This window comes from Schistocerca gregaria, chromosome 6 (genome assembly GCF_023897955.1).
Source record: "Schistocerca gregaria isolate iqSchGreg1 chromosome 6, iqSchGreg1.2, whole genome shotgun sequence".
Classification (NCBI taxonomy): domain Eukaryota; kingdom Metazoa; phylum Arthropoda; class Insecta; order Orthoptera; family Acrididae; genus Schistocerca; species Schistocerca gregaria.
In genome coordinates, this window is record NC_064925.1 from 119,128,598 (window position 1) to 119,155,842 (window position 27,245).

General features: G+C 43.1%; 1 protein-coding gene across 4 annotated transcripts in view; it reads left to right on the plus strand.

Moving 5' to 3' along the window:
- The window catches only part of LOC126278963 (homeotic protein female sterile), a 764,432-nt gene that overhangs the window by 283,731 nt on the left and 453,456 nt on the right, over positions 1 to 27,245 (plus strand). For all 4 annotated transcript variants that reach the window (XM_049979249.1, XM_049979251.1, XM_049979253.1 and 1 more), the window contains one exon: positions 22,336 to 22,772. In XM_049979249.1, the coding sequence (XP_049835206.1) occupies positions 22,336 to 22,772 (437 nt within the window). The remainder of the gene's footprint in view (positions 1 to 22,335; positions 22,773 to 27,245) is intronic.

Sequence of the window (27,245 nt, forward strand, 5' to 3'; positions counted from 1 at the left end):
TGTTGAGACACTCTGCCAGCTCCAAACGAATTCGCTACGAAGTGCATTGCTCTTCCTTATATTTCCCTATCGCTTGTATTAATCCAAGTTGGTGAGGATCCCAGTTTAATGAGCAACACGCAAGAATCGGTCGAAAGACTATTTTGCAAGCCACTGCATTCGGAAGATTCCATCACTGGATTTCGGCCCGGCATCTGCCTTTCCTAAGACATTTTTGCGGCGATTCGACATTAGATCTCTCCAAACGGTAACTACTAGATATTTTATGGCTGTTTCCAGTGATGTATCGACACTTAGCATAATCGAACATTTATGGACCTCTTAACTCATATCTGCGCAATTAATTATATTTATTTGCAGTCAGGATCAACAGCAAAACCGTGCAACTATCGTCGATCCTGTTGTACTGGTAAGCATCATCGGTGTAATAGCTTCATTTTAGAGTCTATTATTTATAAATTACCACGTTCTTATTAAGTTGTTTTCTGATTTTAAACTAATGTCCCATTGTGGCAGAGATTTGAAATTTTAACATAGTTCAGAACCGGATAACGGTACAGCATTAACTCCTATTCTTGTCTGTCTGACCCATAGGGGTGAGGAACGAACAGGTTTAGTAACACCTGACTTCTTGGCTGCCCTGCAGGACTCACATGTTTTGCTGGTAGTCTTGAATGTGTTCTAGGTGGTAGCGAGCCATGGGTGAGGAGGAGAAGACATCGCTTTCGTTTGTGGTTGTTCATTCGATACAGATTTTGCAATTGATTTTAAACTAAATTTCCAATGAGCTAGAGCTTGAAATTTCAAACATAGCTCATAACTGGATAACAATACAATATTAACTCACTGTCTTTTGTGTGTGTGTGTGTGTGTGTGTGTGTGTGTGTGTGTGTGTGTGTGTGTATTCCTAAGGGACCAAACTGCTGACGTCATCGATCCCTAGGCTTACCCACTACTTAAAATAACTCATGCTAAGAATAACACACACACCCATACCCAATGGAGGACTCGAACCTCCGGCGGGAGGGGCCGCGCAAACCGTGACATGGCGCCACCGCGCGGCTCAATGTCTTGTTTTGATGTCTGGCGGAGGGTACATTTTGTAACACTGCCGTCTGCACATTTTTGCTGTCTTTTCGTGAGAAAGGAGCAATATAGTGGTTGAGTGAAGTGAAGAGAAACTGAAAGAAACCTGAAATTGACCACATATCTCTGCTGTAGCCTGAGCAAAATGTTTGAGAGCGATTGGAAAAGTTCACACACACAAGAGTGAAAAACAAGAAAAATGAATTTTTAGTATACAACGGTTTTAAATCTAAACAAAAAGTACAAAATAAATTCTCGTAGCCTTGTACAGATTCGTAATTCCATACAAACAGTCCTCAAAATTTTTGATTATAAATTTTTAATAGCTATCAAAATGCTTGTAAGATTTATAGCGAAAAACGTTGGTAGCATGCAGTGGATGATAAAAAGAACGTTAACTATTGATATATCACAAGTTTGTTTGCGTGGCCACCCTCCGCAGCAAGCACAGATATACCTCTTTTGTAAATAATACCGCCTTTTCGTGCTGCAACTTAATTTTTTTCTTACTGAAAGGCATCTCCAGTGGGATAGTTTCCGTGTTTCCTCTCATCTGGTCTGTAGGTGACACTACCACTTTGTTGCCGAAACATGAGTACAATTTTGTATTCCGAACTTTTTCTTTCACACTGTTCACCATGTTTCCCCTTCTTCTTTGTGGCGCACTATTATTTTTTTTGCCACTAGTTATAGCCGATCGTCCGAACACTGTGCTTTTAACAACGTAAATATTATGAGTTCATTAATTGTTTCCTCCTCTTTGGAGGATGCCAACGAAGTATCCCACTGAAGATGTCTTAGAGTAAGGAAAAGGCGAAACGCGTCTGGGAAACACAAATTAAATTGCAGCAAGAAAAGGCGGTTTTATTTACAAATTAAGTATTCATCTATCAGTTTGTAAGGAGTGTAATAGTAAGGAGCGTAAACTACTCGTGCATCAGTTATCTGTTTAATGAACATCATGTTCTTTCGCTTCAAACCTTACATAGCTATTAAAAATTGAGAATCACATATTTTCGGGACTATCTGAATGAGGTTAAGAATCTGTACAGAACTAGAAGAAATTACTTCAGAATTTTTATCTGATTTAAAAATGTGGGATTTTTCTTTTTAAATAATTGTTATCTAATTTTCTTTCTGTAAACTATGTGTGGTATCGTACGTGGTCCAAGCACTTTTGGCTCACGTAGTCCAATGGAACTTGAAAAACAAATAAAAAAAATAGTTTAAAGGCAGTCTCTAAATGATCGGGCGTTTTTCTCGGAAATACAAGAAAAATTTTACTCTCAATCGTACGTTTGAGAAGGAGTGTCGTGAACCAGTTGACGTGTTTACAATATTTAGTCAAACATTTAGTCTTTATCACCAGTAATATAGTGGCAGTTCATCATTAGGCTACCGCTGAGGGAACATCGGTATGTTAAATCTTTGAAATTAAATGGCTAAGATGTGAGAACCCATAATTTGTGTTGCTACATGAGGTACATTCGTTTCCTAGTGCGTGAGAAATTAAATGTTATCACCAAACTTCATTTGTCACACGCCTTCCGGAGTATCTTCTTGCAAGTCGTTCACCCTTGTTCACTGTTGTGGACTGTTTAAAAATATATAATTTTTCACGTATTTACTGATTTGGTTTCATTATTTTCGCGAATGAAGTAGTTAATCAGTGTTCGATCCACCAGATCTGAATACAGTTCTATGATGTAGGTGTCTGCTTGGCAAATAATTGAATTATTTCTTTTTCCCATTGGAAGCAATGATACATTTCCGTGTGCTTCATAAACTCAGTTCGTGTCGCGTAAGTGCTAAAGGCCTTAATCTGCATCGAACAGAATGACTGTCGGATTTCACTGAATCGGGTGACGCGTTCCGAATTGTTTTTACTCACACCGCTTGTGTGACGCAAGACTGGTAAACACGGAGAGTTGAGCTGAGCCACTATTTGTTCTCGTTGTATTTTTATGTTCTGCAGCCGTGATTAGATAACGCTGATACGATGTTTGTTTCCTTCTTGTACGGCAAGAGAGATACGGGAAATTTATTCTGGGCAAGGTAAATACTGGTGTTAGGGCCATATAAGAGTCTTTGCGCCAAGAGCACGCACGCTCCGACAGGTGTCACCAAGTCTTCTGCAAGTACTGTATCATACTTTTCTTTTTTCGCTGCTAGTTTCGCATTGTGCTTCTTGTCAAGCCATATGTGCACAAAATGAAGCTATCAGAAATTGATAATATGATAACACTGACGGATAAGCTTACTTATTTTTTTCCGTTGATGTGCTGTTGCCTTGTTAAGTTAGCAGTTCTTACACGATCTTAACAAACGTTGCAAGTGCAAAATGAAACAAAAATATGTATTAAGAGTATGACTAAGTAGTTCGAGTGATTGGAATTACGTGGATAAGGTTGGCTTTATAGTGTTAATTGCTTTTTTATGTAAGGAAGCTGTTACTGGTCAGAAATATGATTGTTAGCCTTGTCAGTAACTGTATCGATACTATCTCTGGATGGGGATCGATCTGTTATGCTTGACAACTGCTTTTATATATTTAGGTTCAAAATGGCTTTGAGCAGTATGGGACTTAACTTCTGCGGTCATCAGTCCCCTAGAACTTAGAACTACTTAAACCTAACTAACCTAACGACATCACACATATCCATGCCCCAGGCAGGATTCGAACCTGCGGCCGTAGCGGTCGGCGGTTCCAGACTGTAGCACCTAGAACCGCTCGGCCACTCCGGCCGGCTAATATTTAGGGATACGCTGTACGCGTTTGCAGTGACTTCTTCTTATTGTTCTTTATATGTGATTGAGACTCCTGTTTTCGACGTACATTTGTCTTCATAGTTATGATATTGCTTGCTTGTACATCAGCGTGTGTGTTCCTTCCTTCTTTTTCTGCCCTGAGAAGAATTATAAGATTGGTACATATAACTACTCTACAGTATTTCCTATAAGCTGTCTTTACATATGCCAGTTAATGATATTTTACGCATCATGTTTATGATGAAGATGTCTTCTGTGCGAAAGCTAATTTTGAGATCAACGTTAGACTTTCTGCAATGGTATCCTCCGACGAATAAAGTAATGTGCTAACTCAACAAATAGGATTCTGTATGCTCATTAGTTCATTGAAGGTGATGTACGTGAATTAACATCAAACAGTCGAACAACCTAAGCATTCTACGAGTTATGTATTTCTGACGATTTCATTTTCTACAAATTACAGTGAGCGCAAAGCGAAAAAAGTAGCACAAAAAGAGAGATTTGGAGTTTTGGTGGTATTAATATAGCTTCCACGCAGTTTATTGAAAGCTGCAGATGACATAATACAGGAAAAAATTAAAAGTGTTTTTCACTTTTGCGGCAGTAGCCAAAGTGTCCCTCTTTGACGAAAGTGATAAGAAATTGTGGCACAGTTTCCATAAAAGCGTCGAAATGTTCCTTTTCTTGTTTACTTTTTAGTCTTCACAGCCCTACACCTCGGAACCTACAGAATCTTGAGAAGATATTATTACGCGAACTACCAGAACGTTTGGTTTCATCCGAGTCTCGCTTATCGGACTATCGCACGGCGACGGATATAGTTAATTATTCCGATATGGCCTGATAGCGATAAACCGTGGGAGCCATTAAATGATAAGGACGTCATATCCAGTATCCTCTTCCCTGAGATATGGCTTCAAAAAATGCAGAGTTGGATTACAGTGGAGTCATTAACTTAAGTGACTTTGAAATATTATCTACTTTGACTAAGAATATCTTGCGCTAGTATGGGCTCTGTGCCATGCAAACTATTGTGTGCAGTATGTCACTGTATGGTCTGTCATCACTGGTGTATTTCTTTTTTTTCCCTTATTTGATAGAGATTTGTGTCATCGCTGTCGCACCTACGTGTTTCATTCCATTATCTGACGGAAGTAAGTTTTGAACCGTTTTATACAAGGTGACGTAGAAAAAAAATACTTTTTAAAATCGTATAACGTTTTCAAGATGTAACATGGTTCAAATGACTCTAAGCACTATGGGACTTAACATCTGAGGTCATCAGTCGCCTAGACTTAGAACTACTTAAACCTAAGGACATGACACACGTACAGGCCCGAGGCAGAATTCGAACCTGCGACCGTAGCAGCAGAGTGTTTCCGGACTGAAGCGCCTAGAACCGCTAGGCCACGGCGTCCGGCGATGTAACATGAATAATGATAAAAAGCAAGGTGCCTTTCATTTATTTGCAAAGACGAGTATACCTTCATGAATACATAAATACTCCGAAATCAAGATAGGCAAGTGGCGCAGGAAAAATTCGCGTCTGACAGGAAAACAGGCCAAGACACTCGCTATTTCCTTCCAATGCACTATCCATTTTAAAAACATGTGTTTCCTCTGTCTCATTGTATATTTATCGAAGATTCGGTACACTTACCCTACTAGACCGTCATTCCAAATGACGGGGCTAAATTTTGCATCCAGCCATCCAGATTTCAGTTTTCTACGGTTTCCCGGAATTGGTGAAAGTGAATGCCGGGATGGTTTCTTTGAAATAGACGTAGCCTGTTTACTTCCTCATTCTAGTTCAGCTGGATCTTGTGCAAAATTTCTAATGACCTCGTTGTCTACGAGCCATTAAATATACATTTTCCTCGTATATGCTTGACATTGTCAAGGTACGGGGCGCTCTAGATTAATGCAGAAATAGCGAGTACAGCTTCAAACAGCCAAGATCGCATTTGTACAGCCTTTATTGTGATAACTGCCTTCAGCAAACTACTTTGCTGTCATCTGATCTGTAAAGCATAGAGCAGTCTCTTCAAGCACATCTGATACCAGTGTGTTTGAAGATGTTGATCTATGGTTTACAAATGTAGTGATCGCATCGTAGTTGGCTGGAACCGATCATCACAATAAAGGCGATTATTTATTTATTTATTTAACCTGATAAGATTAGGGCCATCAGGCCCTCTCTTACATCGGACCAGTGTTCCACACATGCAGCATTTCACACATCAGAGTTACATCATGACCATAGTCTAAATGAGAATATTAGCTTACTCTAGTGACAATATGAATAAAGAGTAGTGACTAAGACCTAATAAAGTAAATGCGGCAGTATTTTTACAACAGGTGCTATACATACAGATTATGATGAAAGCAATAATAAGCAATAATAATAATAACAGTGAAAAAAATCAAATAATAATGAGAAACATGAGAAGGATTGGCAATAGTAAGGAAGTGTGTAAAGTAGATGTTTACTGGTTTAGCGTGTTCTGGGGAATGGAGATTTAAGGAGGGGGAAAGAGGGAAGTAATGAGGTGAAGTGCATTCATGTACAGAGGAAGGCATTACTGTTGCTTAAATAGATACGTCATTAACTGTTTTTTGAAGCTGGACATGCTTTTAAGTTCTCTAACATAACGAGGGAGGTTATTCCAGAGTCGGGTTCCCGCTACTGCAAAGGACTTGGAGAAGGTGACTGAACGATGCAGTGGAACGGAGAAGATTTCATTATAATGGGAACGTGTGTTTCTGTCATGTTGTTCCGACATGAGCGTTAGGGACGAGGAGAGATATGAGGGACAGTTTACATTTATAAGGCAGTTGATGAGACAGAGTGTATGGAAACAGACGAAAATTGTATCTGACGTCTAATTACAATAGTGACTGCTGACGGCGCCCTCTTAGTAGTTTGTGTTCCTACAGTGAAGCGAGAGATATGGAAGTGATTATGGCTGTTTGAAGTTCTGTTTCTATTTCTTTATTTATTTTCCTGCCTTTCTCGTAGTCTAAGCACTTACCGTTATTACATTCAATGCTCTAATGCTCTCCACACACACAGGACAAACAACTGACGCACTACGAACATGTGCAATTGCCATCGACAAAATGTCGTTCGGATAATAGTATTTATACGAAAGCTGAAACGGTGTAATTTCACCAGGCCTCGTAGCAAAGTGGTGTTTCCGACGGAAAAGAATAATTGAAGTTCTGTTCCTCCCATTCTCGACACGCACATGGGAAAAATATATACCCAAGCTAATGCCCTATGGGGTCGTCTCTTTGAACCACCTTCACACAAACGGCGCATCGACAGTGTGCTACACACAGTATGTTTTACAATTCCTGTCACAGGCTTTAAATTTTAGAGGGGACGTAGCAGATGTTTTCATAAGAAACCCATATCCGGAAACGTACCGTTTGGAAGTAAAATATATTTGAAGATCGTATTATTTTCAAATCTCCCACTTCCCGGTACGTACACAGCGGACACGATGAGCTATGACCTGTATTCTCTACAGCGGCCCTTGACATGGAAAAATTTCGAGTATTCGTCGTCGGGTTCTCTTCTATGTGTCGGAGAACGTCCTCTTCAAAGAAGAGAGCGCTGCGCGTCCTTGGAGCACTAAAGTCAAGTTGCGAGCGTACCACTTTCCTGCAGCCGTTGTTGTAAACAGACGAAAATTGTATCTGATGTCTAATTACAATAGGGACTGATGACGGAGCCCTCTTAGTAGTTTGTGTTCCTACAGTGAAGCGAGAGATATGGAAGTGATTCGATATTTTGAAGCTCATTTTACATTATCAAAACGGTACAGATCCGATCATGAATTCCGCGTTAAAACTTCTTTTACTACTGATCTTCGCTGGGACTGGATCCACAGGTGGGATGAATTCTCTAAATCATTTAGTACTGCCTGCAGCTGCCATTTTTTCGTACAGTTTCGGTTGAAGACCATTAGCACGTATTTTGCAACAAATTCGTTGGTGTCACATTATGAAATACAGGCCTCTACTCCTGCTAACGATTACGAAGTCCGCTCCATAAGACTTATAATGGGGAGAGACATGTTGGGAATTGCTAGAGAGATAGAGAAGCAAAGAAATGGATTAGGGAAAGGACTGGAATGGCAAACTTAATTTAAACTGTCAAGTAAATGACGTTGAGGTAGGTGGGATTTCCGGTGGACCGAGCGGGTTCTCTGCTGGATTCCAGAAGATACGGGGGCTACTCGGTTATTAAAGTCTGATCGGTCGCGAAAGCGAAACCACAGTGAAAATCCGATGAGACTTTGCACTGGTGCGTTGGACAGTGCCTATAATATGCTCGTCGATTGCCTCACGCCGTTCTTTCCTGTTCTGAGCGCACAGTGAGCATGTGTAGATGCCTAGAACAATATTGTCTCCAGAGCTGTATGAATGTCTGATCTCATGCAGTTCTCATAACGTACCTGTCATGCATCTCCTACTTCATGACAGCTGTCAGTCGTACAGTGTAGGGGCAATGAACACGCCCCTGCAGCGTTTTCGATTGGAAGTGTTTGATCACACACCGTACCACCAGGACTTGGCTCCCTTTGAGTTTCAGCTCTCCTCAGATGAACCGCTGGCCATGAAAATAACATTTAAGCACAGACAACACGTTGCAGACCAGCATAAAGAGAGTTAAAGTTATAAAGAATGTAGCAACCAGTCGCGGAAACATAATTTATTTATCTTCTTGCAAAACTGATATCAGTCATCACCAATGATGACTAATGTCAGTCGAAATCAATTTGCGACAAGATAAATAAATTATGTTTCCGCGACTGGTTGCTACATTCTCTATAATTTTATATCCCACCTTATGGAGCCCAACATTCATAAACAGAGTTGGCGGAAAGCACAGGTGGCTGCCTTCTATGAAAGGGGTCTTGGAAAGTTGGTACAACGCTAAGGCAAATGTCTTTAAGTCGGAGCGGCGACTGTGTAGAGAAGTCGGTGGAAGATGTAGCTAATTGTTGCAAACACATTTCTGATTTTCACTGTGGTTTCTATCTCTTGACCTATCGGACCTTAATAAACGAACAGCCCTTAATGAAAAGATAGTGACATAATGGAAAGTGAGTGATGACGGAGAGAAAGGCGTTCTGCTAGAGACGATGATAGATGTAGTCTAAAGGGCGCTTTATCCGGCGGAGGATGCCAGATACGCCCCCCCCCCCTCAGCTCACCCCCCCGTCTCTCCCCCCCTTCATTAGTCACTGTGTCTCTGCCTCTTCCTCTCCGTCTCCTTGTGCCTCTTCCTCTTCCCTTCTCCCTTCTTCTTTGTTCCTTTCCCTCTCCCTCTCTTAATTACTGAATTACAAGCTACTATCTGGACTTACAACCTACACTAATGCATTCGCCAAATGTACTTGGTGTGAAGCAAATAAATGTAGAGGAAGAAAACCCCCTAACGTTGGGCTTAATTGCTGTTATTTAGGCGGCTGGCTTGCTTGCAGGCGGCACCGACAGCGCCAAATGAAATGGAAACTAGCGTATGGCATCGTTGGCCGGGAGCCCCTATTCGGGGAAGCTCGGCCGCCAAGTGCAAGTCTCATTTTATTCGACGCCACATTGGGCGACTTGGGCGCCGGTGATGAGGATGAAATGATGACGAGGGCAACACAACACCCAGTCCACGAGCGGAGAAAATCTCCAACCCGGCCGGGAATCGAACCCGGGCCCGCTTGCATGGGAGGCGAGCACGTTATCGCCCAGCTAAGCAGGCGGACAGTGCCAAATAGGATTAGGGTTAAGCAACATCTTCTGCAAAAACGATAGAAAAGAAGATTAGCGACCGCCCTACTGTTCTCGCTGAAGGTGTGTGGTTGCAGGTACGCCTGACTTCAGAGCCTCCGATCTCTCAAAAGTGTGTTTTTTGTGGAATAGTTTCAGAGACGGCGTTTGTAGTTGGCGGTTTGCACTTGTAGGCTACCGAGGGACTGAATGCCGACTAAATAGTCTTTCTGTCTGAGTACTGGCGCCGGCCGGAGTGGCCCAGCGGTTCTAGGCACTTCAGTCCGGAACCGCGCTGCTGCTACGGTCGCAGGTTCGAATCCTGCCTCGGGCATTGATGTGTGTGATGTCCTTAGGTTAGTTAGGTTTAAGTAGTTATAAATTCTAGGGGACTGGTGACCTCAGCAGTTAAGTCCCATAGTGCTCAGAGCCATTTTTTTTTAGTACTGACTGTATTTACCTCCTAGTTACTGCAAGACGCAAACATCGTTTGGAAATGAAAATGATTGAAATTCAATTCCATGCCTGTCGCCTCGAGCCTCGAGTGCCACACTTCGCCCTTGGCGGAAGATTTAAGCCCTGTCTTACCGCCAGCGCGACACGTAATGCTGACTACATCAGCTTTTGTTGTTAGACTTCTGGAGTACACTTGCTGACGGTCATGTGAAATGTGTCGGACACGGGACATACTTGCAATAATCCTCTGAGCTGCATAAACAGCTCAGCTGCCATTATGACTGTTTTTTAGTACAGCATGTGGTTGCTGAATTTCGTAAGTACCTCATGACGTTGTTCCAAGTAACATCTTCCGATAGACTCAAACGGCTCCGCCGGCCGGAGTGGCCGAGCGGTTCTATGCGCTACAGTCTGGAGCCGCGCGACCGCTACGGTTCTAGGCACTTCAGTCCGGAACCGCGCTGCTGCTACGGTCGCAGGTTCGAATCCTGCCTCGGGCATTGATGTGTGTGATGTCCTTAGGTTAGTTAGGTTTAAGTAGTTCTAAGTTCTAGGGGACTGATGACCTCAGCAGTTAAGTCGCATAGTGCTCAGAGCCATGTGAACCATTTAAAACGGCTCTTTTGTTTTCATAGAAAAGAGAATGACTGAAGGTGAGGCAAAGTCAGCAGGTGTCTAGGAAACTATGCCAACACTGTGATGAACTCTTTCAGAAGTCCCTTGAGGGTTGCGTATCCGTAACAACTGTAACTTCTCAACGAAACAAAATATTTTCAGTAGTTGGTACCACAAGTCTTGTAAATATTTATCGAAAATTGTCACCCTCAGTTGTAATGCAAACCATTATAATTGTAATTTTTATTGTTTCTGACGCTCCTCAGTTGCTTCTATATTATTATTATTCTTATTATTCTTATCTTATTAGAGATATGGCCCTTGCAAGCAACTAAATAGAAAGCTGTCCTTCTTTATTTCATACGCATTACGCATCCTTTCATTTTGGATGCATCCGCAGTAACCTGCAAAACATTATACACATAGTTGAAGTTCCGCATTCCGGTCCTAGACGGATCAATCGTGCTCGACCGACCGCCGTGTCATCCTCTGGCACTCGCGGCTTCGGATGCGCCAGGGAAGGGCACGCGCTCACCACATCGCTCGCCCGGTCGTTGTCGGGTTTCGCGACCTCGGAACCGGTACTTCGCATTCAAGTAGCACATTAGTTGGCCTCACGAGCTGAGTGCACTTCGTTCCTCCCGCCAGCGAAAAATCCCTGCCATTACAGGGAGTCGAACACGGAGCCCGCCGCGTGGGAGTCAGCGGCGCTGAAAATTGTGCTACGGAGGCGGACGTATGTATACACAGTGCCACATTGTCCCCACAGGAGATAGTATTAGTTAAAAGTAGAAGAAAACTACCTGTATATCCGAAAACCAATAGTTGTTGAGATACGGGCCGTTGAAACATCGCAGTTCACAGCCTGCATTTTATTTACAGGTGAGGAAGAATTCACAAGACACGACACAGTAAATTACCACAACATGCACGTGTCGACAGGTGCAAGTCCTCGAGCAGCCGTGGAGGTGAGCCATCAGGACCGCTCCAGTATCAGTGTATGGACAGGAATTGTCGGTGACACAGTCGTAGGTTCATACACGTTACCAAACAGATTAACAGGTGCTGTTTATCATCGAGTTCTGCGGGATGGAGAACGTTACTATTGCGGCAAGAGAACCGCCCTTTTTTGTACAGATCGTGCGCCATTGCCTCACTGAAACGTTAGGAGTTCTGCTAGCATAGCCTCCCCTTTCAATGGACCTGAATCCGCTTTATTTCTGGCTGTGGGTGTGCGCCCAACCCATCGGCTACGTGCAGACGTTACAGAAGCGTGTGACTTTAGCGTGTGATGCAATCCGAATGGAGTCATGTGTATTTGAAAGAATGCATGATGCAGTGTGAAGATGTAATAAAACACCTTATGATGGCGTTTATTGTATGACTAGCAGTTTCGGTGCTTCAGTGCAGTATCATCAGGCCTTAGCAGATGCTTAGGGGGTTAACACCACGCGTATACTCGATGCATCTGTGGCCTAAATCTATAACTGCATTTCGCAGACTGCCTGTAACCGCGATGTTGTCTGTCAAACCAAGAGAGAACGTTGCGGTTGCAGGTAATGTGATGCGTCGTGTATACGCATGGTGTTAACCCCCTCAGCATCTGCTAAGGCCTGAAGATGCTGCACTGAACCACCGAAACTGATAGCCATACAATGAACAACATCTGTAGTGTTTCCTTTTGTTACATAATTGAACGGCTGAAGTCCCCTGGACCTCCAATGACAAGAATGAATGTAAAGTGAAGATGGGCAGAAGGATATGTCAGGATGTGTGGTAACACACGCAGCACTGTCTATAGTGTCTACTTCCACGCAACAGAGAGATGGAAATCAGAAAGAGGACTGATTAGCCCATATCTCAACAGGTATTGGTTTCCGTACATATCATTAGAGAAAGCTTTCACTGCTACCTCCTATAGGAATATCTGACACTGTTATTTAAATACCTAGCTTAAAAAACGTGTTATATAATATTTCTAGGTATGTCTTTTCCTTAGTCTTCTTATTGTTACATAAGAAAAATATTTTCTAGCGTAATTTTCGTACAAGTCAATTACCGTTGATTCTGCTTACGATGTTTTGAGATATTGTTATCACTAATGTGTCGTTCGAACTGTACCTGTGTTTTGCGCACCTCAGGATGTCTGATTTTCGCCTTTTTTTTTAAAAAAAACCATGTGTTAGTTGTATGTATTAACTATTTGTAGCGTTGTCACGGTCGCTGTGCGTTTTTCACTTGTCTTTTGTTTGCGTCGAGGTGTTTGTACGAAGTTTTATATTCGTTTGGTTGCTACATAGGTGCGTGAGTTGTTGTGGGTGGTGGGGGATAACTCTGGGAAAAGATAGAATTTGAACGAAGTAAATCGCAAATATTATTATTACCATTATTTACCCTTTTGATATGGGTAGAAGTATCAGTGCTAGAGAGACTGAGTAAGTTGTATGTCTGGTTATGTTCTGCGTCTCAGTTTGTTACTGTTTTAGTGTCTAACGTGATTAGATTGTTGTTAATTACATTAACGTCATCATTTATTAGTTACTTGTTCATTCCAAGAGCTCTTTGTAATTTAAAGTTTTCCCGTAATGTTACGAGAGTTCTCGTGCGACTGTTTTCTTCAATAATTTTGATGTCTTGTTTCATGTGACGAGGTGACTTACGTTATTTGCTCAACATGCACAAAAGTGACGGACACAAAATTTCTTTGATATCAAAATCGTCTCTATGAGTCTGGGATTGAGGGCTGTATCATCTGGTCTTTTTGGAAAGATGAGACGCCACATGTTGAGCGATAGCGCCATGGAACTGCGGCGCATATAGCGAGGGGATAGAGAGGGAGACCCGTTTACTCCCGCTGGATTTCAGCCGGCAACCCCTGCGGCTTATTTAATTGTGACTCATGCAGTATATATGCAGATGCAAGGGGGACCCAGCCTGCGAAGTTTAGCTGCCCTAGGTCCGGGTCAACCGCTGCAAGTTTCGTAATATGAGCACAACCGGACGATATGCATGCGGCGAACGGCAGACCGTAATTGGACGACTTTGACCGCTTAACTTACTGAGCGAGGATGGAAGGGAGCGGGATCAGTGACGGAAGGGGTGGAGGCAGGGTGGGCCGGCTCCAGTCTTATTACTCTGCAGTGGAGGGTGCGCCGTAACTGAAGGCTTGAAAGCACAGTTCCAGAAGCAGGTCGCGCTATGTGCGGTTGCATGCATGCGTTTCTGGTGTAGAGACGCGGTGTTGTAGCAAGTCGTGTACACACAAATCACGCGCCCTATGTGCAGCGTGGTAATCGTACGCACTGATGCGAACACATGTTCGAAACGGTTTCGAAAAGAAGTTATCAAGCTGGGCAGAGGAAGAAAGAGTGCACCGTTCCTGCTCAGTTGAAAGCAGTTGTGGGGAAGAAGGTATGTATGTACCCTTTGGGCAAGAATAATTTAGGCTGTTTAGGAAACAATGAATGTGAACTGTAGCCGGATGATCTTCTACCACTAGATGACTATTCACTGTGTGCGATTAGGAATATACTTGAAGCTGCATCGTACCTACTGCAAACGTTACCCAGATATGCATGAAATGCATGCGCAACTGCGAATTTGGACAACCATCACGTGTAAGAGTTCTGTTCAAAAAATTCCGGAAATTTGTCCACAATTATTTTCTGCGCTTACGTTTTACTTATTGTGCGTGATCTCCTTCGAAATAATCTCCTCCATAACTTATACACCGATCCACGTCCGGAAGCAATCGTGGTATGCCTCTTGCTAGATAGCGCGAAGCGCCGTCTGCGAATATTCTTTTTCTCGTCTATCGTTGCACATCTTCCTCGTTTCAACGGGGATTTCAACTTTGAGATGGAATAAAAAAAACCACAAGGGCCTAGTCTGGAGCGTACGGAGAATGAGTCAGCGCATTGATTTCGTTTTTTGTGCTATAGTCACGAATCAACAGGGATGAAAGTGCGGGTGCGTTATCGTGTTGCAAGAGCCATGAATTCTCTCACCGCATTTCACGCCGTTTCCTTGTCACATTTGCTCGAAGGCATCGCAACACGTCCCGATAGTAACATCGATTAACAGTTTATCCCTTTGGCACTACGTCATGAAGAACTGATCCTTCAAAGTAAAAAAAAAAAAACTGTCAGAGTGGCTTTGAAATTTGACCTGACCTGAGGGGCTTTGTTTGGTCTTGTAGAAACTTTCACAAGGTCGATATTTTCTGGATCTGTTGTGGCTGTGTGTCAGTAGATCGTTTTCTTCCAGATAATTCATAATGTTCGAACACTGCGTATGCTCAAAAATCCTACTGCAGAGAGATGTCAGTGATAGAGCTCTATAATTTCAGCGGATTGTTTCCACTTCCTTTCTTATACATGGGTGTGAAATGTGCAGCTTTCAGGTCGTTACGTCCGGACCTTTCGTGGAGCAAGCGGTTTTACGTGATGAATGATTTGCTAAAGATGGAGCTATTTCAGCAGCATACTCCGAAGGGAAAAAAGACAACCTAACTGGTATACTATCTGAAACGGAAGATTTGATGTATCAAGTGATTTAAACTGCTTCGCTACACCGGGGGTATCTAATAATTTACTCGTGTTGACAGCTGTTCTTGATATAAATTCTGGAATATTTACTGTATCTTCTTTGGTAAATGAATTTTGGAAAAACATTGTTTAGTAACTCTGGTTTAGTGGCGCAGTCATTAGTAACATTGCCATTGCTATCGCGCAGTGAAAGTGTTGATGGCGTCTTGCCGCTGATATGCCTTACCTACAACCAGGATCATTTTGGTATTTTTGTCAGACTTCGAGACAAGAGTGCCGTTGTGCAAGCTATTGAAAGTAGCTCGTACTGAAGTCCGCTCTGAATTTCGAGCTTCTGTAAAACATCGCCAATCTTGAATACTCTGCTTTCTTTTAAATGTGACATGCTTTCTCTTTATTAACATATTGAATTTCCCAGTCGCAAGTATGTTCTTTATGGACATATGTTCAAACCAGAAAGCCCGTGCGACAGGATACAATTATCAAGCGAAATTTGCAATGGGACTGAGGACTACATGGCACAGAGGACGCATTATATCTTGTTGGATGCAGAAGTAATGCAGGCATACCGCAGAGAAGAGTGTTGGGACCCTTTTATATTAATGATCTTTCAGACAGTGTGAATAGTAACCTCGGAATTGTCGCAGATGATGTAGTTGTCTGTAATAAAGTACTGTCTGAGATAAGGTGCACAAATATTGAGTCAGATCGTGAACACATTTCAAATTTGCGAACAGACTGTCAACTTGCTTTAAATCATAAATGCAAAATTATGCACTTCACAAAAACAGGAGAGGGGGGGGGGGGCAGAAGGGACCGGTGTATCCTATGACTGCAATCTCAGTGAATCACACGGTTGAAATTGGTCAACTTCTGCAAATATCTAGGTGTAGGGATATCGAATGTAGAGATGACATAGGCTCATTTTAAGATACGTAGAATAGTAGAATAGTAGAATAGTAGAAAAAAATGAAATGCTTCTACGAAGATTACAAGACTATCGTGCGATCCACCTGGAATATTACTCAAGTGTGTTGAGCGCATACCAAATAGGACTAACAGGGAATGTTGAACGTATACAAAGGAGGACAGCACGCATCGTCACAGATTTATTTGATCCACGGGAAGGTGTCATGGAAATCCAGAAGAAACTGAGCTGACAGACGCTTGAAGGCAGACTTACACTGTCCCTTGAAAGCCTATCTACAAAGATTCAAGAATCAGCTTTAAGAGACGAATCTAGTAATACACTGTAACTGCTACATGTCGCTCCCGTAGATATCGTGAAAGCAAGGGTAGGCCAATTACAGTGCCCACGTACATGTTCAGTCAGTCATTCGTCCTGCGTTCCCTATTTGAGTTGAAAAGCAAGAAGCCCTAATAACTGGTACAATGGAAAGTGTCATCTGCCATGCACTTAACAGTGGCTTGAAGAGTGTGGACCTAGTTTTAGATATAGATTTGTCGTAATGAGAAGAACTTCACAACAAAATATAAGGCACGGGGTACCATATAAAGCAAATTATACAAAGGTAAGCGAGAAAATATGAAAAAAAATGCCTTTTGGTACCAGAAGCTCCCTTTTGGTATACAGTGCGCGTGTACACAGACACGTGTTATCCCTGGCGTATGGCCAACTTGGTTTCAGGTATAGTCAAGAGGAAATATTTATAGGTATTCATTTGTCATTTTGCCTGATTTTTCTTTTGGTAGACACATAAACTACTGCAAACATAAACGTATGGTGCATAAGGCAACCGCTTCTGAATGACGTGGAAGAGAGGAAATCGGTTTTTCAGTATCTTGTTTATCGCTCCGACTGTTGAGCAATACGAGGTTTAGGCATGTCAGTTGGCTCCTGCTATATGCAGCTGGTGTGACTGATGCCATCGCGAGACTTATCATGTTATGCAACGTCTTTATTTGCCTGTTACGACTGTTCACACAAGATACGTTGCATTTGCGTGACAGGTGTATTCCCGGTCCCGTGCACAGGGGAATTTGCGAGTGGTGGCATCCTGCTAATTGTGTGCTTTGCTGCCCTCAGTTCTGAGTTACTTCAGATAGGCAAGAAGCCGTAGTTTTTCTGGAAAGTCCACTGTCTGTTTCCGTCCCATTCTTTTCCAGTTCTCGCATTTACCTACATTCGCTGTCTTATTTATTGTTCGGCTGATTGTAACACTGGAAGCCTGATGTCCACAGTCACGTAGATCCTACACACTAACTTGGTTGCCACTTCCCTCAATGATTTTAGAAATTCCCAAAGAATGTTTGAGTTCTTCAGTCTTGTCTTGTTCTGCGTTTGTCAGAGATATTAAGTATACTCTTTCCACCTGTCTGCTCTCTACTTCGCATTTAACAACACAGTTGTTTTGCAGTCTTAATGGTTTTACCGTTTCTTTTGAATTTTCCGTTATTTATTTTGACTTTCATGAATTATTCCGAAGATCATTTTCGTTTAATTTCTTCTCATTTTCATAGCAGTTATTTTTCTTTAGTTTTCTTGCGATTGCTATTGCTTTCGTTCCTAAGTGAATCATAGTGCTGAAATGTTTTCTTGCTTTTTAATGTTTTTTTTAAATTTGTGTGATTTCCTCTTTCGTCCACTAAGTGAAGTAGTTTGCCAACATTATCCTTCTTTTTTTCTGTATTTGCCTTACAAACTGCCGGCCGCGGTGGTCTAGCGGTTCAGGCGCTCAGTCCGGAACCGCGCGACTGCTACGGTCGCAGGTTCGAATCCTGCCTCGGTCATGGATGTGTGTGATGTCCTTAGGTTAGTTAGGTTTAATTAGTTCTAAGTTCTAGGCGACTAATGACCACAGATGTTAAAGTCCCATAGTGCTCAGAGCCATTTGAACCTTACAAACTTATTTGATTACCAAGTTTTGGAGATGCACAAGCTTCCTCGTTGGAAACTACTTTGATGTTCAGTATCGGAGTATCTATAACATGAGATAACTTCGAGCTAGTCAGTAATCGGTGTCGGATACCAAATGGTATTTACGCTGCGGCTAGACAGGCTGACTCCAGATGAAGACATGATAAAACACTGCACGCATTTACTGAGGTTTTTGTGTTACGATTCCTTGCTGCCAATATCGTATTATTCACTTTTCTTTTTATTATCTACTTCAGAAATTGGTCTATTAATAATTGTTACATTACCGAAACGCTAATCGCTAGAAAAATTGAAATTAATATAATTTGGTCTGATAGTTTTAAATACTGAAAAAACTGACGAGAACTTAACTCCTCTAAAACCAGAAGACTCTGTACCCAGAAGGGTAGTTTGCGAGAGAATATTTGGTGTTGTTCTGTTCGTGTTATTTATGGAGGAGGACGGTTGGTACTTGGGAATATACTAATGTCGGAGTTTAGTGGTTGGGACGCATGGGATTTTGGATAGGTATAACCAGCATGTAGGTGAGGCCGTGGTCATACGGGGGAAACACTAGAAGAGGATAGGAAGCGAAGCCCTAATGTTGAGGAGAGTGATTTAATTGTGAGAGTATTAAAATTACGTAAGGAAAGTATCAGGAGAATCTGTGTATTTAGAGCTGAATCGATGTGTTTGTATAGATGCGATACGTTATTACGACTGGATAGTAGACAGGAAACAAGGGGGTTATTTGAGTTTGAGGGTTGTGTAGGGTATCTGGAGATGTTCAGTAATTGTGGAGGTGGAGAGGAGAGTGATGGTTTGATAAAGGATTCGCGTAAGGGAGGACAAAGCTATACGGAAGGAAAAAGGGGGGGGGGTGGAGGTTTTGGCGTTCAACGGTTACGAGAGAGCGATACAACTGTGGACCAAATTCCAGGCTACAGTGGCATAGCGGAGGCTGCTACGAATCAAGACATTGTAGGTCTGAAGGACAGTGAAGGGTTTCAATACCCATGTTCGACTGGTTAGTAGTTTTAATCCGTTATGGACATTCTGTTGGATGATTAGTTGAGGGTGGTGTCTTCATGTTAGTTTGCAGGCGAGGCTTAGTCGTAGGAGTCTGAAGTGTGATATTTAACTGGATAGGGCAGCTGTAAATGGTTAGGAAAGAGTCATGGAAGTTGGGGTGCTTTGTACTGTAACTATTGTCTGGGGGTTTGGATTACGAGAGGCACCTCGAAAAAATCAATCTCCAACAATGGATCTTGGTGATAGTGCTACAGTGGAGTCGCGGTAAGGAGATCCATGATAGTTAGCGGCGCTATTGCCAGTTTCCAACTGCGTAGCACTAACGGCACTTGATTACTGACATTGGCAAATAATGCGATAGGCATAAGCTTCTGAAGAAGGGCTATAAGTGCATGAAACTGCTAAAGAAATTAAATTTCTTTTATGCAACTCGTTGCTTATTATTTCGTTATATACCACTACAGTTGCTGAAGATGCATAAAATACTAAATAAAACAAAAAATTAATTACGTAAGTTTACTTTTTCTAGGTGATGAGTGAAACCTTTTTGGTTCTGCAGGGTGACAACTATTGAACTATACGAAAAAACCGCAGATTAGTTACAAATTACGGCGTACACACACACTTGATTCAACACGTAAACGTCACTACAGATATTCGGATGTAGGTTATGACACATTCGGTATGCCTGTCATCGTTAGCGATGATGTGGCGCAGAAAAAAATGATTCAAATGGCTCTAAGCTCTATGGGACTTAACACCTAAGGTCATCAGTCCCATAGACCTAGAACTACTTATACCTAAGCAACCTAAGGATATCATACACATCCATGCACGAGGCAGGATTCGAACCTGCGACCGTAGCAGCAGCGCGGTTCCGGACTGAAGCGTCTAGAACCTCTCGGCTACAACGGCCGGCTGTGGCCCAGACTAATAGCGAAATTCTTCATGAGACTCGGAAGTGTCGGAACATCGATGCTGTCGATTACCTCCTGAATGGCTGTTTTCAACTCAGTAATGGTTTTGGGGCTATTGCTGTACACCTTGACTATAATATAGCCCCACAAAGAGAAGTCAGATGTGTTCAGATCCGGAGAATATGAGGGCCAATCGAGGACCACGCTAGTGGCCTCTGCGTACGCCGGAGCCAGAATGCAGCTCCCAAAGTGCTCCAGGACATCAAGACATTCTCCTGCTTTGATGGAGTCGGGCTCCGTCTTGCATGAACCACATCTTGTCGAAATCAAGGCCACTTTGGATTATAGCGACTAATTTACCTTCCTAAACCTTTGACGTACCGTTAGGTAGTCACTGTGCTATCAAGGAACACCACACCGATTATTCCGTGACTGGACACTGCACACCATACAGTCACCCGTTGATCGACAAGCGGATTCTAAGTCCCCTAAATGCGCCACATTTGCGAATTGACGAACGCATCCAAACGAAAGTGGGCTGAACCGTGAATTTAAACTTTCAGACTTTTTCTTAAAGAATTTACTTTATTTACTAGCGATTCATCAAGAACATTAACACATTTAATCACACTAGGTGAGCGTGGAAGTAGTTGCCAGGTAGTAACTGGTGGAAAATAAAATTGCCTTTAACAAAAGTGAATTTTATTCCTAAAAATCTTTTCAAAAACAGATTAAGAAAGCACCCTCTAAATATCAAGTTACAATTATTCAGAGGCAGAATAACAATTATTTATTTTTATTTTATTTTGTTTTATTTTTTTATTCAGTAAGAGCCTTTGGGCTGAGAAGCTTCCGCTCCCTTTCAACACGGCTGTAATCACGCCCGCTCAGAACGACCTCTGAAAAACTACACTGGTGCAAATCTGCAACACACCAGATTACTTTAAACTAAAAATTTTAACAACTCACACATTAACACATTAACTATACACCCCGTAAGAGGGATGGAAATGGTACAAACACTCACACTAAAATATTATTTGCCATCAAAAATGCAATTTGTTTTTAAAAGGGCTCTTACGGTGGAGGGGGTGGCAACTTTATAAAAATGACTATTTAAATAAAACCCGTGAAATTCAGACTTACATAAGGTGTACAACATGCTCTACATTACACATATACCGCCTCGCAAGATGATAGGCAAGATAAAACAATATTTCAGGAATTCGGCCTTTACCTTAATTCGTTAACACCGAATCCGACAAACATGAGAGGCGCACCTATTAACGTACGACAGACAGACAGACACTAACTGGCTAACAAATGCGGACGAGAGACAGACCAAGAAAACAAGTAGAATTTAAAAACTAAATGACACAAATCTCCAGTCACTTAACTTCTGATAAGCTGCGATTTCTGGCGAAGACCTGGCACAGCACCCCCAACGCTCTCCCGAATTGTCCGCTGCCAGCCGCTTCAACGGACGCAGGAAAGCGCGCCGATCTCCTGTGTCACGGCGTCGCAGCTCGCCCCGGCCAGCCCGATGTCGTGGTTTCACTCCTGTCAACCGCGAAGCCAGTACCCCTCGCTATACGCCGTGGCCCACTGGACTCACGTGGCGACCTCACATGCGCGGCGCTCAAGATGGACAAGTCGTGCTGGGTCCCAGTGCGTGAAGGACCAACCCGATCGATCCGACCGCCAATGACCATTGCCCTAAACAACTCGAGCAGACTGGCGGCCAAACACACACCAGCACTCCGGACAACAGACAGACGCTGACTGTCCCACACTGATCCGGCTGACCAACTAACCAGACTCGCCGAGACTGACGGACTGCGCTGGCTGACCAACTTCCTCTGACTGACCGACTGAGTTACTGCTCCTCTGCCGAGCTCATGGCGCCCCTTAAATGCACGTGAACAGGAAACTTTTTACCTTTCCCACCAGAGGGAGACACCAAAGCTGCGATTGGCACAGCGGCGCCACCGCCAGAAACGGAGGGCGACTGCTTCACACTACGCGCTGCGGCGCGCTTTTCAAAACAGCAATTTTTTACTACGGCTCATGGGCTTCAACACGAAACCAAACCGCACATACCGTACTAATTGCCGTCATGTCCCGCGGCAACCATGCAGTTCGAACGTCCTAAGTTCCGCAGTTACGACGATTTTATTTCTTCCAGTTCAGTAGTTGTCACCCTGTACACCTCGCAGTGTCTGGCCAGAGCCCCCGTTTGACGGCGCCGTCTCTGGTGTTGCAGCTATGGAGAGCGAGGCGGAGCGGTCGAGCGGCTCTGCGGTGAGTCCGTTCCCCAGCCTGGCGCCGTCGGTGGCGTCGACGTCGGCGTCTGCGGGCCCGAGCGCGGGCGTCGCGGCGCTGACCGCCTGCAGCCCGTACTTCCTGGACTCGGCGCTGCCCAGCGACAGCGACCACAACTATGACCACGACCACGACCACCACAGCTCGGAGGAGGAGCTGGAGGTGATCAACAGCTGCCCCGCCGCCGTGGCGCCCGCCAGCAGCGACTCGCCGCCGGAGGCCGCGTCCTCGGGCTGCCGCCTGCCCGGCGGGGGCGGCGGAGGCGGCGGCGGGGGCGGCAGCGGGAGCGGCGTGAGGCCCGCCTCCGGCGCGGGCGCCCTGCTCGTCACGGTGCGCAGCGGCAGCGTCACCGTGCCCGAGAAGCGCAAGTGGTCCCAGGTGAGAGCACAGTGTTATCCACTACCTGCTGCTTCTGACAGCGCTCCCAGCCGATGTGAAGTCGCCACTGTGCATCTCCAAACGTTGGCGAGGTTCTCTGTTCCACTCTTCCATGTCTTCTCTATTCCACTCTTTCATCTCTTTGGTCTCACTGGTGTGCCGATTGCACACTCTAACCTTATATACCAGTAACAGAACCGGTTTATAGTTGCAACACTTCTTTATTGATTACACGTACACATGAATCCATCAGTAGTAATAATGAATTAACAGCATTTGCATATCTAGGCCCTCTAATATGAAAAAAACAAATAATTAAATATATTTGAATTTTTTTTCAATTTTAATCTGATAATTATATAATATAGGGTGAGTCACCTAACATTACCGCTGGATATATTTCGTAAAACACATCAAATACTGTCGAATCTATTCCCCAGACCGAACGTGAGGAGAGGGTCTAGTGTAATTGGTTAATACAAACCATAAAAAAATGCACGGAAGTATGTTTTTTAACACAGACCTACGTTTTTTAAATGGAACCCGTTAGTTTTGTTAGCACATCTGAACATATAAACAAATACGTAATCAGTGCCGTTTGTAGCATTGTAAAATGTTAATTACATCCGGAGATACTGTAACCTAAATTTGACGCTTGAGTGCCACTCCTCCGCTGTTCGATCGTGTGTTTCGGAGAGCACCGAATTACGTAGGGATCCAAAGGGAACCGTGATGGACCTTAGGTACAGAAGAGACTGGAACAGCACATTACGTCCACATGCTAACACCTTTTTATTGGTCTTTTTCACTGACGCACATGTACATTACCATGAGGGGTGAGGTACACGTTCGACGGGCGTTTCATAGGACGTGGAGGACGCATAAATTGGCCAGCCCGTTCTCCTGATCTTACACCTCTGGACTTCTTTCTGTGGGGTACGTTAAAGGAGAATGTGTACCGTGATGTGCCTACAACCCCAGAGGATATGAAACAACGTATTGTGGCAGCCTGCGGCGACATTACACCAGATATACTGCGGCGTGTACGACATTCATTACGCCAGAGATTGCAATTGTGTGCAGCAAATGATGGCCACCACATTGAACATCTATTGGCCTGACATGTCGGGACACACTCTATTCCAGTCGGGAAGAAGCCGAGATGGTGTTTGTTTACGACCGAGCAGATGGAAACGGTCAAAGTGCAGCCCGGCTATACCAAAACAAGTACGCTCGCTGACACCTATCGCACAACGTTTCAAGCCCCGGCGGCTGAGGTGGCCGAGCGTTTCTAGACGCTACAGTCTGGAGCCAAGCGACCGCTACGGTCGCAGTTTCGAATCCTGCCTCGGTCATGGATGTGTGTGATGTCCTTAGGTTAGTTAGGTTTAATTAGTTCTAAGTTCTAGGGGACTGATGACCTCAGAAGTTAAGTCGCATAGTGCTCAGAGCCATTTGAACAAACTCTCTCTTCTCTCCGCTGAACTCGTAAACATCACCAAACACTTCCAGAGAGCATTTTGTACTGCCCAGCAATGCGTGCTGCGTAGATTTACACGTTTTTAGTTTGTGAATTTTGCGTCCACAGTAAACAGTATCGTCTCTTAGGAAGACCTGACGTCTGTTATAAACAGTTTGGTAATTAAAGGACGTAGCTGGAAATGGCCTTCACGCAACTGCTGAATTGCAGTGAATAACACATTGGTTCACTAGTCGAAAGACGTTTTGCCGACTCTAGCTTCTGTTGCAACATATGACATACTGGCTTGAGGGTATGTAGAAATGCATGCTGCGTCGTTTCGCATCTTTTCGTAGCTTGTCGTGCCAAGCACTCTTTGATAATAGATTTTTACAGATTCTAGCTCATGCCCCATGACCTGACACATTTCGAAAATTAGTTAGCTGCATCTCTTCCGACATCTGAACCGTTGAAATCCTCTTCACCAGAGAATGAAAATGAAAAGCAACGAACCCTGTCAGGGTCTTAAAAGCAAGAGCTTTCTAAGAGACGCCAATGGGAAAGAGGCAGATGTCTGACATAGGTAAGTGGAAGCAAGGTCAGACATTGCTTGGACACCTGTGGTTGTCGCCCACGTACTCCCAAGAAGGGAACTCCCATTGGGAAACTATTCTTTATTTGCCCTCTCGCCTACTGATCAATTTGGCGTGGGTGACCGCCTTCTAGGAGCGTAGATCCCGCCAGTGGGCCATCGAGACACACAAACGTCTCAACCATTTTAAGGTGGTTGGAGAAAGAGCGGCGTATGATTGGGAAAAAGGAAGAAGTTGAGGAAAAACGAAGGATTAAGGGTTTGGAATGTAAATGTCACAAAGGCCGTTGAAGAAAAAGAGCTCGAAAAACATGATGCAGAATAAAACACGTGAAACTGGAGAGGAGTATAAGCGAAAATGGAATCAAACCAAACAAATAACGGGGGTAGCACAACAAGAGCCACTGTTTCATTTTATAACAAAAGTAGAACAGGATATACCGGGTGATAAAAGAGTCAGTATAAATTTGAATACTGAATAAATCACGGAGTAATGTAGATAGAGAGGTACAAATTGACACACATGCTTGGAATGACATGGGGTCTTATTATAACCAAAGAAAATACAATCGTTCAAAAAATGTCCGTCAGATGGCGCTTTATCTGATGAGAATAGTAATAATTAGCATAACAAAGTAAGACAAAGCCAAGATGATTTTTTGTAAATGAAATGCTCAATATGTCCACCATCATCCTCAACAATAGCTGTAGTCGTGGAATAATGTTGTGAACAGCACTGTAAAGCATGTCTGGAGTTACGGGGAGGCATTAGCGTCGGATGTTGTGTTTCAGCATGCCTAGAGATGTCGGTCGATCACGATACACTTGCGACTTCAGGTAACCCCAAAGCCAATAATCGCACGGATTGAGGTCTGGAGACCTGGGAGGCCAATCATGACGAAAGTGGCGGCTTAGCACACCATCATCACCAAACGACGCGCGGAAGAGACCTTTCACGCGTCTAGCAATATGGGGTGGATCGCCATCCTTGATTTTGGTTCTAATAAAACCCCATGTCATTCCAAGCATGCGTGTCAATTTTTACTCCTCTATCTACATTATTCCATATTTTACTACGTTTTCAAATTTATACAGACTTTTTGATCATCCCGTACATGAAAGTCAAACTTTTACCTATAATCTAATGAAAAACTTAAATATAGCTTACAGATATTACAGAACTAAATATAATTAACAAATATTAGTGGAAAGAATTTTATAAAAAATATGTGGCAAATTAGAACATTCAAAACTGAAGGAGAAGGAGTTCACACTGTGTAACTGTACTGTTGATTCAGTCACAGTAGAACGACTGGAAGTATCTTTAAAAAGGATGAAATACAGGAAAGCATGTGGGCCAGATGGTGATAAAACGAAACAAAAAGCAGCAGAAATGAGATTTTTCAGGAAAGTTAGGTGATAACAGGGAAGATTATACAAGAAATGAGTGCGTTAGGAATCAAGTAGATATTTGCAAGATTAATAAAAAATATTGAAGGAAATAAAAATTACGAAGAGATCACCTACACAGAAACAGTGCAGAGAGAATCCCACTTTAGGCATGATGTGCCATCAAAGAGGAATAAGAGACATACGAAAACCAGAACTAGGTGGCGGTGAAAAGTGAGACTGACAGGGCACAAATGACTAAACCTTGAAGTGCAAAAGAGGAAGAAGGAGAACGTGAAGGCTCAGCTACTTGAGAAAAAATTCCACTGGGAACGTGAAAAATCGTTACAGGACTGAAACGCTCTTTTCAAGCGGTTTCGAATATCGGTAAAAAGTCTGATGTTTCAGTTTATAAAAAGAATTGTAGTGCTTCAGCGAAGTGTCACTAATATAGAAAATTGTTTGTCACTTTCTGTGCTATAATTTTTCGGAATCTTCGTTTCGACACCTAGAACCGATTTCAAAATATTCGGAATTTTAATGGTCCACCTTGAGTATTCGAACATTACTGAACGTTGCGACCATTAATATACCATAGTTCCATGAATCAGTTAGAAGATGCCACATCTAGAAGCTGAATGTATTTGAGTGTGGGAAAGGAGAATGCTGGTGAGCTTAACAAAGACGTTGTCAGGGATAAAATACACGGAGCGAAAGGCTATCTGCAATTTGTGCAGATGTCAGACTGAATAAATGGGAATCCAAAGACACTAGTTGAGAACTAAGTGAGACAGGGTCGTAGCTTATTCCCCATGTTATCAATCCGTACGTTGAGCAGGTAGTAACGTATACGAAGGAAATGGAACTGAAGTTCAAGGAGAAGATATAAAAATTTTAATATCACTGTAATTCTATCAGGGACGACAAAAGACTTGAGAGATCAATTTAGCGAAATGGATAGTGTTTCGGAAACATCACCAATAGTAAAATAAGGTTAGTGGAATGGTTCAAATGGCTCTGAGCACTATGGGAC